Below are 11,797 nucleotides of genomic sequence, written 5' to 3'. Positions count from 1 at the left end.
TATTATAATCCTTTCACCTTGTCTTTATTTTCTTACCTCCGTCTAGAATGTGAGGCTCGTTGTGGGACAGGTCTGTGTCTGTGTCGGATCTGTTATCATTCTACCCATCTTTCTACCCATCTTGGCACTTAGCACCGGTTCCAAAATTAACTCCTCCCCCCCCCCCCCCGCCCGGAACGGGGATGGCAGCGTGGCCCAGGCCCAGTGAAAAGAGCTTAGGCCTCAGAGTCAGGAGACCAGGACTGTAGCACTAGCTCTGTCATTTGCCTGGCTGTGTGAGCTCGGGATGAGTTTTTTTTAAAGAAATTTCCCCCATGCTTCAGTTTCATCTGTAAGACGGGGATAAAATACCTGGCCACTCTCCATCTTAGAAGTGAACCCCGGATCTGAACTGATCGCCTTGAATCTTCCTGCTCATCTTCCTGCAGAAACGATCTGGGCATGTCACTCCCCTTCTTAAACAACTCCAGTGGTTGCCTATCGACCTCCGCTCCAAACAAAAACTCCTCACTCTAGGCTTCGAGGCTCTCCATCACCTTGCCCCTTCCTACCTCTCCTCCCTCCTACCTCTTTCTACCGCCCACCCCGCACGCTCCGCTCCTCTGCCGCCCACCTCCTCGCCGTCCCTCGGTCTCGCCTATCCCGCCGTCGACCCCCGGGTCACGTCCTCCCGCGGTCCTGGAACGCCCTCCCTCCTCACCTCCGCCAAACTGATTCTCTTTCCCTCTTCAAAGCCTTACTTAAAAATCACCTCCTCCAAGAGGCGTTCCCAGACTGAGCTCCTCTTCCCCCTCTACTCCCTCTGCCATCCCCCCTTTACCTCTCCGCAGCTAAAGCCTCATTTTCCCCTTTTCCCTCTGCTCCTCCACCTCTCCCTTCCCATCCCCACAGCAATGTACTCGTCCGCTCAACTGTATATATTTTCGTTACCCTATTTATTTTGTTAATGAATTGTACATCGCCTTGATTCTATTTAGTTGCCATCGGTTTTTACGAGATGTTCTTCCCCTTGACGCTGTTTAGTGCCATTGTTCTCGTCTGTCCGTCTCCCCCGATTAGACTGTAAGCCCGTCAAACGGCAGGGACTGTCTCTATCTGTTGCCGACTTGTTCATCCCAAGTGCTTAGTACAGTGCTCTGCACATAGTAAGCGCTCAATAAATACTATTGAATGAATGAATGAATCTAGCTAAGTGCTCAGCATATCTTAAGTAGCTGTTAAATACCCTCGTTATTTCCTAGGAGCTGTTAAATACCCTCGTTATTTCCTAGGTTGTTCTTTGTCCAAAGACACTTGGACAGTCAAAGGCATGGGAAACTGACAAGAGGGGGAAAAAAAAATACATACATACATATATATATATATATATCCTTTGGTATATTTCAAGTTAGAGTAAAATACCAATATAGCCTCAAGATTCAAAAGCTCAATCAGGAGCACAGTGGCCCGCCAGGGTGCAAGAAGATTACCTTCCCTTCAACACCACCCAGGGAGCCTGCCCTGCCCCAGTGGGAAAAAACGTGGACTAGCGGAAACAGCCTGGACCTGGGAGTGGGAGGCCCCGGCTTCTAATCCCAGTCCCGTCATTCATCTACTGACAGGTCACTTAACTTTTCTGTGTCTGCTTGCTTCTTCCTCTGTCAAAATCACCCGCTAAATCCTATGTAGATCAAGAGCCCGGTGTGGGATGGGGACTGGGTCTAACCTGCATATCTTGGATCTCCTCCAGCACTTAATTCAGCGCTTGGCACAAAGTAAGCGCTCCACAAGTACCGCTAAGCAAAGGTCTCTCAATGAACATTGGTACGGTCGGGATGGTTGTGCCTGTTGGACCCTTGAGGACTGACCAGCTGCAACGATGAAAAGCCTGTCACCGTTCTGCGGTTCTTATCGTATGTAATGATATATATCGTGACTTGGCTGTTTTTAATCACTGCATCTTTCCTTGCACGTCTATCACTTCCCTTCTCCCTCCATCCACTCTATCCTTAGATTCCCCGAGTCTCCGTGTAGACTTCCCTAGTTGTCTGTCCCCATGTTGGCTTCCCTAGTTGTCTCTACAGTGTTTTGCACACGGTGGGGCTCCTCATAAATACTTTTGACTGAGTTACAAATAATAAAGATCTGAAACCCATCACTGAAGCAGCGCTCAGCACACCACACTACTGATCAGCATCGATACATCTGAGCAGCTCCTGTAAGGTGATCTGAAATGGTGAAACCGTAAAATAAGGTGGAGAGAATAAACACTCCGAAGGCACAGTGAGGCAAGACCTTATACGACGTAGCCTTTGAGTGCAAAACGGGAAAGAGAAGCTGAATTTAGGTCAGCCCGGCGTGCAGCAATCAAAAACAGGCGACTGTCTTTGAGAAGAGGCTTCGGGAAGATCACCCAAAGGTAGAAACGAAAGCAACATCGGGTACTTTGGGAAGCAAATGCAACAGTGCTTCAAGAGGCGATTTTTAAGCATACGTCGCAGAAGGGATTGTCAGATACACCAGCTCTACGTAGAAGAGTCCTTGTATAAGGCCACCTTCCCACTTGAAATATAGCTATTAGATTAATGACGGCAAGTTCGCTGCGGTAGTCAGAAGTTTTGGACCCATCGATTTTCAGCAGCGGAAAGGTCAGGCACTGAACCGGAGGGTGAGCAGAGAGCTTTCTGCGGGTCAGGTGTCTCACTGGGTTTCTGGTTCTTCTCCCCGGTTTTCTTTTCCCTATGCCAACCTTTCTGACCATCTGCGCCACCTTCCCGGGCACAGCCCACCTGTCCTAAAGCAGGACTATTGAGAGACATTTCCTACAAAGGTCCAATTCGAAAGATGCACAGAATCTACAATTAAAAAGCCGGGAATCATTTACCCTCCTCTCGATTCCCATCGAAGTCCTAATTGTCAATTTCCTCCCAGAGCGGATCAATATGTGGGATTTTTTTTTCCTCCCCATATTAGACCAAACTGTGACATGTCAATCTGGAAAATACACTACTGTCATTTAGCTCTCTTCTTACCCAAGCTACATTTCTAGGAAGGGCACACAATTTCTGACAAGGGATCCTAGGCTCGTTTTAAAAAGCTAAGCATCATTTCTGACCATTATAATCTGGGCTACTCATCGATAAAAACATCTGACAGGGTTTATTTTTAAAGCCCGAAACTGACACACGCTATTCCCCAGGGACCCCCTCCATTCGAAAAGCTTCCCTGAGCCCAAGTTTATGGAAGAGATTTGATTTTAAGTTCCTTAAGGGCGGGGGCTTGGCCTCTATCATGGGTTCCGAAGCAACAAGTGCCGTGCCAGTGATGACAGTGATATGAAGAAGTCCGATGGGCAACATCAGGTTCTGAGGTCGAGGGTTCTTTCCACACGCTCTTGTCTCCTCCTCCTGGAGCTCAGTAAATTATCATTTTCCAACAGAAAAAATACCAGCGTCTTAGTTGGAGGGCGTTATTTTCTTCCCGTCCTCCTACAACTTGCAGCACTGTACACTTGTTAAAAGTCAACATTTAGTATATCTGAGAGTGTTTGCGGTCGAATATTATGAAAATAACTGATGCAAGCTCCTGGGCGGGTAGGGAACGGGTCCATCAGCTCTGTGGCACTGTAGGCTCCCAAGCGCATAATACAGCGCTCTGCACAGAGTAAGCGCTCAATAAATGCCCTTGATTGATAAAAGGAATAGACCAGTGGATGACCCAAATAATGGTTGCCAGTCCAACAGCAGGTATGCGGCAACAGACAATGAGAAAGAAGTTAAAAGATGCAGGCAGGACTTCCACTTACAATTTCAGTGTGTTGATGTGGAAATCACATATTGTACGTTTTTTCCTGTCTTTCGGAGACATGGTTAGACACGGATCAAGTGGGGAAAGGAAAATCTTTTACTTAAGAGGACGTTTTCTTTGATTAAAGTTGCCTCTGATGACTGAGTTTGGGATATTAGATATCTGTTTCATTGCACAACATAGTTTTTCTTTTGGGGTTCCTTTTTTTTAAAAAAAAAAATGATCTTTGTTAAGTGCTCGCTATGTATCCAGCACCATACATGCTAAATGCTGGGATAGGCACAAGCTAATCCGGTTGGACACGGTCCGTGTCCCGCAAAGAGCTTACTCCCCATTTCATAATCGAGGCCTGGAGAAGTTAAGTGTCTAGCCCTAGGTCCCACAGCAGACGAGGGGCAGATCCGGGATCAGAACCCACCCCCAGGCCCGTGCTCTGTCTATTAGGTCACGCTGTTTCTGTCCTTTTAGTACTTAAATACAGTCTCTCCAAAGACCACAATCTCTGTCTAATCTGACTTTACCAATTTAAAAGATGTAAAAGGGTTTTTTTCTCCATCAGAAAGGGTCATTTAATAGCTTAATTGACCCATACTTTCTACATATATATATATATATGCATGTGTGTATATATAATACATATATATACATATTTAATAAATTGAAAAATGATTGTTCCCCAATCCTCACAGGGTTTTGCTAGAGGCAATAAAAAAAAGAAGTCACAAAAAACTATAAATCCTATCTTTCCATGTGTAAAAGAACCTAAAAAGCTTTTTAGTTTTAGTTTCTTTAAAACTAATCCTTAAATTCCAACATTATGCTAAACAAACTTCTACCATCTGAAATGCCACTTCTGGTTTCCATTATTCCAGACCTTTAAACACTGAATAAATTCAAACAACAGATCACGGCAGAAGGATGTGTTATTAAAAAAAAAAAGTAGAAAAATGGGGCTACAGAACCAGATAAAAAGAACTTTGGAGTGTATTTTGTCAGCCTAGCAGTTTAGGTGGTTAACTTTTCACACGGAAGAAAAATAACACATTTCACAGACTATTTTTATTCCTGAGAATTTAGTCGATTTTTCTAAAGAGAAAATATTAAAATATTTTATAGATTCAGTTTCCAAACACAGTCCGAGCCACTGATTTTTGTCAGGATGGAAAACAATGGGATCTAGTCCTTGCCCCACACAGAGGTCCTAGTCTAAGTAGGAGGGAGTAGCATTTAATCCCCATTTTTCAAAGGAGGAAACCTTAGCCCAGAAAAGTGAAGCGACTTGTCCACGGTCACAGAGTCAGGATTAGAATCCAGGTTCTCTCGGCTCCCAGGCGCTTGCTCTTTCCACTAATTCATACAGCTAAGGCTCACAGCCCCCTACCCCATCTCTTCAACTCTAGGTCTACCCTGCCTGCCAAGTTTCACTGCAATAACCAATCCCTTTTTGGAGAATGGAAGTTTCCTGCTTGTTTAAAAAAAAAAAAATTTCAGGAAAACCACTGACACACACACATTCATTCCTTCAATTCAATCGTATTTATTGAACCCTTACTGTGTGCAGAGCACTGAACTGTGTGCACGCGCACACACACATATACACACACTCATAGTTTAAGTGGCTTGCTACAGCAACTAAAAAGGCCTAAAAAGTAGGAGTACTTAATGGAATATTCTACATAAACGGTCTTAAAGGGCTTAATGGTTTTAAAGCATGAACTCGAGGAAGAAAATCCTCGATTGTGGTTTCAAAAAACTTGATTTTTTTTCTTCCAATATAAGCAGCAGTAACAAAAATACTCTTTTCAGAAACAAACATTCAAAAAAACCGGACCTTAAGCCAAGAGAGCCTTTCCTAAGGGCAGCCGAAGTAGAGGGGAAAGCCAGCGTCAGGTCACCTATCATCTGGGCACCCCTCTAAGGGTATTTGGGCAGCACCTGAATGCAGAAAACTCTAACAAGGCACTGGTCATGTGGGCGGGTGGAAAATTAGGCAGCAGGTCTAAACAGTAGTCGTCTTGCAGCGCTCTGCTGTAGGTACCATTGAAGTAGAAACCCCTTCTCTAATTAGTTGCTCACCTCCACCCTTCAAAAATAATATTTTGACTCTAGAAGAGCAGCCAGTTGAACTAAAGCACTTGATGTTAGTTAGCCACGCGACTAAGCGGAGGCATTCCATTAAAAGTCCGTAACACTATAGGGCAGGACGGGAAAAGCAGCACGACGCAGTGGGTAGACCTGGGGGCCTGGGAGTAGGAAGGTCGCGAGTTCTAATTCCGCCTCTGCCCCTAGAGAAGCAGCGTGGCTCAGTGGAAAGAGCCCGGGCTTGGGAGTCAGAGGTCAGAGGTTCGAATCCTGGGTGACTGTGGGTAAGTCACTTCTCTGGGCGTCAGTTCCCTCATCTGTAAAATGGGGATTAAGACTGTGAGCCTCACGTGATTACTCTGTATCTACCCCCAGCGCTTACAATAGTAAGTGCTTAACAAATACCAACATTATTATTGTTGTCTGCTGTGTGACCTGGGCCAGTCACTTTGCTTCTCTGGCCCTCGGGTACCTCATCTGCCAAGGGGGGGGAGGGAGGGTTCGGGTCCCACCCCATTTCCTTGGATCCACCCCCGGCGCTCAGTATGGTGCCCAGCCCACAATGGGCGCTTCACAAGTACCACTGCTCTCAGTATTACTCTCATCAATGGTAATCTTGAATGGGTCGAAGGGAGAAGCTGCACGGCTCCGTCCAAAGAGCCCGGGCTGGGGAGTCAGAGGTCGTGGATGCGAATCCCAACAGCACCGCTCGTCAGCGGTGTGGCTTTGGGCCGGTCACTTCTCTCCTCCGGGCCTCAGTCGCCTCATCTGGAAAAGGGGCATTCAGGCCGGGAGCCCCACGTGGGACCCCCCGATCCCCTCGCGGGCGCTTAGAACAGTGCGTGGCACATTAATAATAATAATGTTGGCATTTCTTAAGCGCTTACTATGTGCAGAGCACTGTTCTAAGCGCTGGGGTGGATCCGGGGTCATCAGGTTGTCCCACGTGAGGCTCACGGTCTGAATCCCCACTTTCCAGATGAGGTCACTGAGGCCCAGGGCGGTGACTCGCCCACGGTCACACAGCTGACAGGTGGCTGAGCTGGGATTAGGAAGTACATTAGTGAGCGCTTACCAAATGCCATCATCATTAATATTATCATAATTATTATTAGAAAGATCGAGCTCGGGCCCCTCCCCCCCCCCCATGGGTAGGGGCCTCAGGGGCTGCTGCGGGGGGGGGGGGGGCCGGGGCAGGAGTTCAGCGGGGCCTGACGCGGCGCGCGCGCGCCGGGGGCGGGGGGAGGAGGCGGCGGCCGCCAGCCAATCCGGGGCCAGGGGGCTCCCGCCTCCCGCCCGCCGACAGCCAATCCGGTGGAGGGAGGAGCCGAGGCGGGAGGGGGGAGGAGGGGGGCAGGAGCGCGGCGCGAGGACGGGCCCCACCCCCACCCCGCCCCACCCCCACAGTGACGCAGTTGGCTTCCCTCAGGCCGGGAGGCCTCCCTGGAGGAGGAGGAGCCGCCGCCGCCGGCCGCCGGCCGCCCCCTCCCGGGCCGGGCGTTGTGGCGGCCGTCGGAGCCCCGGGCGGGGGGGAGGGAGAGGTTACACAGGACGGAGCGCTGCGCAAGACGCTCGGCTTCTGACCAAGGGGGGGGGGGGGGGGGGCCGCGGGGTCACTTTAGGCGACGCCGACGATTCTGGGCCCGGCCCGAGAAAAAGTTTCTGAGGCGGGAGGCCGCGGAGGCAGGAAAGCCAAAGCCGCCAACCCAAGGGGCGCTCCGGCGGGACGGACCCCCACCGTGACTCCAAAGACCCACACAGGGCTGCTTCCCGCCGAGGGGCCGGCCGACACCACACACACACACAAAAGACAGTTCCAAATCGCCCAGGAGAAACCCCCGTCCCACCACAGTCAACTTACTAATATGGTATGGAAATCAACGACACAGTCCAGTGGGGGAGAGGACTTTTGGGGGGGGGGGGGGAGGTGACCGAGAATTCCCCGGACGCCAAGGCAACTGGTCGGGAAGGCGTTTGGGCGGCCCAGGCCGTGGGGGCGGGAGCGGGGCTGCAAAGTTTCGCGGAACTAGGGGCGGCCTTTTCCCCGCGCTCCAGCCACAAAAGGGTCCGGGGGCGCTTCCATTCTCCCCCCACCCCCCGCCCCGAGGCGTGCGTTCAGGGTTGAGCCACCTCGGGGAGGAGGGAGCCCGGACGAGGGCCGCCGCACAAGTAGAGGCAAAGTGGCGCCAAACAGGCCCCCCCTCCGCCCGCCGCCCCGGGCCTGGCCCGGCCGGTCCTGGCCCGGCCGGTCCTTCGGGGCCCTGGCCGTGGGCCCTACGGCGGGGGGCCCGGGCCCGCCTCTTTCCCCCGACTTTATCGGGGCGCCCAGGCCAAGCCGGAGCGGCGGGCGGAAGGGGGCCCGAGGCCTCCTCCCCGCACCCCCATTTTGGTCCCCGGCCGCCCCGGCTCCCCCTGTCTGCGTCCGCCCGGGCGCCCGTCCCTTCTCCCGGCCGCCTCCCTCTGTCTGTGTCTGTGCGCGGCGCCGAGGCCTCCATCTTGCGCCGCTCCGCCATCTCCATTTTGGGCGGCCGAGGGAGGGAGGGAGGGAGGAGGGAGGGGACGAAGGCCGGGGCCCGGGCCCCCGCCGACCCAACGACCGAGCGACCGACGGACCGACGGACGGGGAGAAGGGGGGGGGGGGTCTGCCCCGGGCAGGCGGGGGAGGAGGGAGCGGCCCCCGGCTGGGCCCCGCCGCTCCCGCCCTCGCCGCCTCCATGTTGTGTCGGTGGGGGCCGGCCGCGAGGGGGGTCTTCCTCCCTCCTCCTCCTCCTCCTCCTCCTCCTCCTCCGGCCCGCCGGCCCGCGGCCTCCCCGGATCCCCCGCCAAACTTCCAGAAGCTTCGCCTCCGCCATTTTCTAACTTACCTCCTTCCTCCTTCGTCGTCGTCGTCGGCGGCGGCGGCGGCGTCGCCCTCCTCCTCCTCCTCCTCCTCCTCCTCCCCCGCGCGCAGGGAGGCGGCGGCGGCGGCGGGGGCCCGGCGGTCCGCCCTGGGGCCCGGCGGCGCGGGTCGGGTCGGGCCGGGTCGGGTCGGGCTGGCGGCGGGGGCCCGGGCCGGCTGCGCCCCGCGGCCTCCCTCCCTGCCCCGGGCCGGCCTCCCTCCCTGTCTGTCTCCCTTCCTCTGTCCCCGGCGGGCTGGCTCGGGGCCTCGTCGGGCGCTGCCGGGACGGACGGCCGGTCGGCGGGTTTGAAAGTGGCGGTCGGCTCCGGCGGGGGCTTTTTTTTTTTTTGGTGGCGCTTCGGGATTGTTTGGGCTGTTGGCTGGTCGGCGACTGGGAGGCGAATGGAGGCCGCCGGCGCCCCCTGGCGGCCGCGGCCCCGCGCCCGGCTCCCGTTGGGAGGGGGCGGCATCTAGCGGCCGGGCCGCCCAACGGCAGGCCGGGCAGGCCGGGCAGGCCGGGCCGGGGCCGCGCCGAACGGGGGCGCGCCGCGCCGCCCCGCCGGGTAAACAACGCCCCGTGCCCGCGCCTCCCTCACGCCGCGCTTCCGCCCCAACGCGGGGCGGGGGCCGCCCGGGACCGGACGCCTGACCACCGGTGCGGGAAGAAGCTTGCTCTTCATACATATATACATATATATATATTTATATATATATATGTACACAGCTCCCACCCCATCCGGCAGGTGCCGGGCCCGCGGGGACCCCGGGCGGGAGCGCGCGCAGGCCGCCGGCCCAGCCTCCCGCTTGGGCTTGCTGGTCGACCTCGCCGGCCCAGGGGACTCAGCCGCCACCTCCCACACCCCGAGGGCCCCCCGCGGCCGCCCACCCACCTTCGTGTCCGACTAGAGCACCTGATAAACACAGGCAGACACCCCCAGCTCGGGTTTGCCAAGACTCGGCGGCAAAATTCCCCCCAAGAGTTGGTTGGAGGCCAGCCAAGGAGGGAGGCCCCCTGGGCCCGTCCCGAGGTGAACTGTTCCTCGGGTCACCATTCCACAAAGTCACGTCCGTTCGGTTTCGTTCCTTTTTTTATTTTTTAATCCTTAGTATTTTGAATCGTTCTAACCTTCTGCAGAACAGGCCTTCACCTCACTGTGGAACAGGAGCAATGAAAAAAGCGCGGATGGGAAAGGTGCCCCACGCCAGGCCTCATTCCCCGCATCGATTGGGTGCCGGAGCAGCTCTAAACTTGTTGCCCCGATGCACCCGCCCCACCACGTTCTGCTCAGCTGGGGCCCTTTGCCGTCGATCCCTAAATGATGGGCCCTTTTAAGGTTAAGAGGAAAACCCCAAGGACGGTTCCACGGGTCCGGCCACTCTCTGGCACGTTGAGCAATAAAATCAATTAATAAATGTTAAGTTGTCTGCCTCGTTTGTAACTAAATACGGGCACTTCCCCACTTTATAATGCAAAAAGGAAAATTGAACGCCTCCATTTTGGTGAAGTCATTTTTCAGCTTGAGAAAAAGGTCGGATAACTGCTTTCTAGAGAGCTAATTAAAAAAAAAAATTCAGGTGGCAAACCGGTTGACATTAAACATTTGTATAAACACGAGTGGGTCCAGCAGTTCTTCCTTATACTCACACACATGAAAAAAAGAGTCCAACCAAATGTATGGAAGACAAATGTTGGACTATCACATCAAGTCCCTGAAAGGTCAAAGCTCCCCCACCTCCAGCCTAAGCAGAATGGGTCACTGAGTCAGTTTCATGAAAATATCAGGCCCCAGGATGTTTGACATACAGTCGGGTGAGGAGATAATGAACTGATTCTACCCAATACAAGGAATGGTGGTGCTAGTTATCTGTAATAAGGCCAGGAGCCATGAGTGAGCAATGCCCATTGCAATGGAGACACAAGCGGAATCTGCATTTCTTTTGTGAGCCCTGTTGCCCCACAGCTTTTGAGGCAGGTCAGAGGGAGGCCTTTCAACTTGCTCAATCTGAAGTGTTTTTTTTTAAATATTCCCGTGAAAATATTTCGGCATCAGGGATAATCACCATCCTCAATCTACAGACTCTACAGAGTCTGTAACTTTTATCTTTAGTTTCATTTGACTTGACATAGTTTAATACTTCCTCTCTACTGAGTTTTGTTGAAGCACTGAACCTCCTCGGTGGGAGTACAACAGCACTGAGAGCAGGATTGAATGTTCTTCCTCAAAATTTGGTTATTTCCGTATATTGCCAAGAGTGCTTTCAGTTAAAATTAGCGTTGCTCAAGGCCTCCAAATAAGGCTCGCCTCCCGTACGGACATTGTGCAAACTTGTACAACTCAGGGTCATACCCAGGCAGGGAACCACACCATAGTTTTTTGTTGTTGTTGTTGCTGTTGTTAATAGCCACATACTTTGCCCACAGAAATAATTAGAGGTCTCAGAAAAGCACTCCCTTCAAATCTTCAATCACAAGCCAAGTCTCTTTCTAAGACATTTGGAGACCCTTAATCTGTGGAGAAGATTAGGTATTAGAAGCCATCCTGAAATAAAATGTTTTGGGGTCCTTCTGCTGCTCCTGTGATCATTGCCCTGTGACCATTTTTTTTTAATGGTATTTGTTAAGCCCTTCTTCTGGGCCAGGTGGTGTACTAAGCTTTGGGGTAGATACAAGCTAATCGGGTTGGAAACAATTCATTCATTCAATAGTATTTATTGAGTGCTTACTATGTACAGAGCACTGTACTAAGCGCTTGATATGAACAAGTCGGCAACAGATAGAGACAGTCCCTGCCGTTTGACGGGCTTACAGTCTAATCGGGGGAGACGGACAGACAAGAACAATGGCAATAGAGTCAAGGGGAAGAACATCTCGTAAAAACAATGGCAACTAAATAGAATCAAGGCGATGTACAATTCATTAACAAAATAAAACAAAAGGGTAATGGAAATATCTACAGTTGAGCGGACGAGTACAGTGCTGTGGGGATGGGAAGGGAGAGGTGGAGGAGCAGAGGGAAAAGGGGAAAAAGAGGGTTTAGCTGCGGGGGGTGG

The 11,797-nt window shown here is 52.6% G+C and overlaps 1 protein-coding gene across 1 annotated transcript; it reads left to right on the top strand.

Moving 5' to 3' along the window:
- Positions 1-9,148: 9,148 nt before the first annotated feature.
- On the top strand, positions 9,149-10,165 carry LOC120638437 (proline-rich proteoglycan 2-like). The gene is made up of 3 exons (XM_039912315.1): positions 9,149-9,212; positions 9,415-9,774; positions 9,882-10,165. Exons 1-3 carry the CDS (start codon positions 9,149-9,151, stop codon positions 10,064-10,066), a joined length of 609 nt encoding a protein of 202 aa, XP_039768249.1. The 3' UTR covers positions 10,067-10,165.
- The last annotated feature ends 1,632 nt before the right edge of the window (positions 10,166-11,797 follow it).

The sequence above is a fragment of the Ornithorhynchus anatinus genome, chromosome 6, assembly GCF_004115215.2.
Source record: "Ornithorhynchus anatinus isolate Pmale09 chromosome 6, mOrnAna1.pri.v4, whole genome shotgun sequence".
Lineage (NCBI taxonomy): Eukaryota > Metazoa > Chordata > Mammalia > Monotremata > Ornithorhynchidae > Ornithorhynchus > Ornithorhynchus anatinus.
The sequence above is the reverse complement of the archived record's forward strand: the minus strand, read 5'-3'. Positions and strand labels throughout refer to the sequence as shown.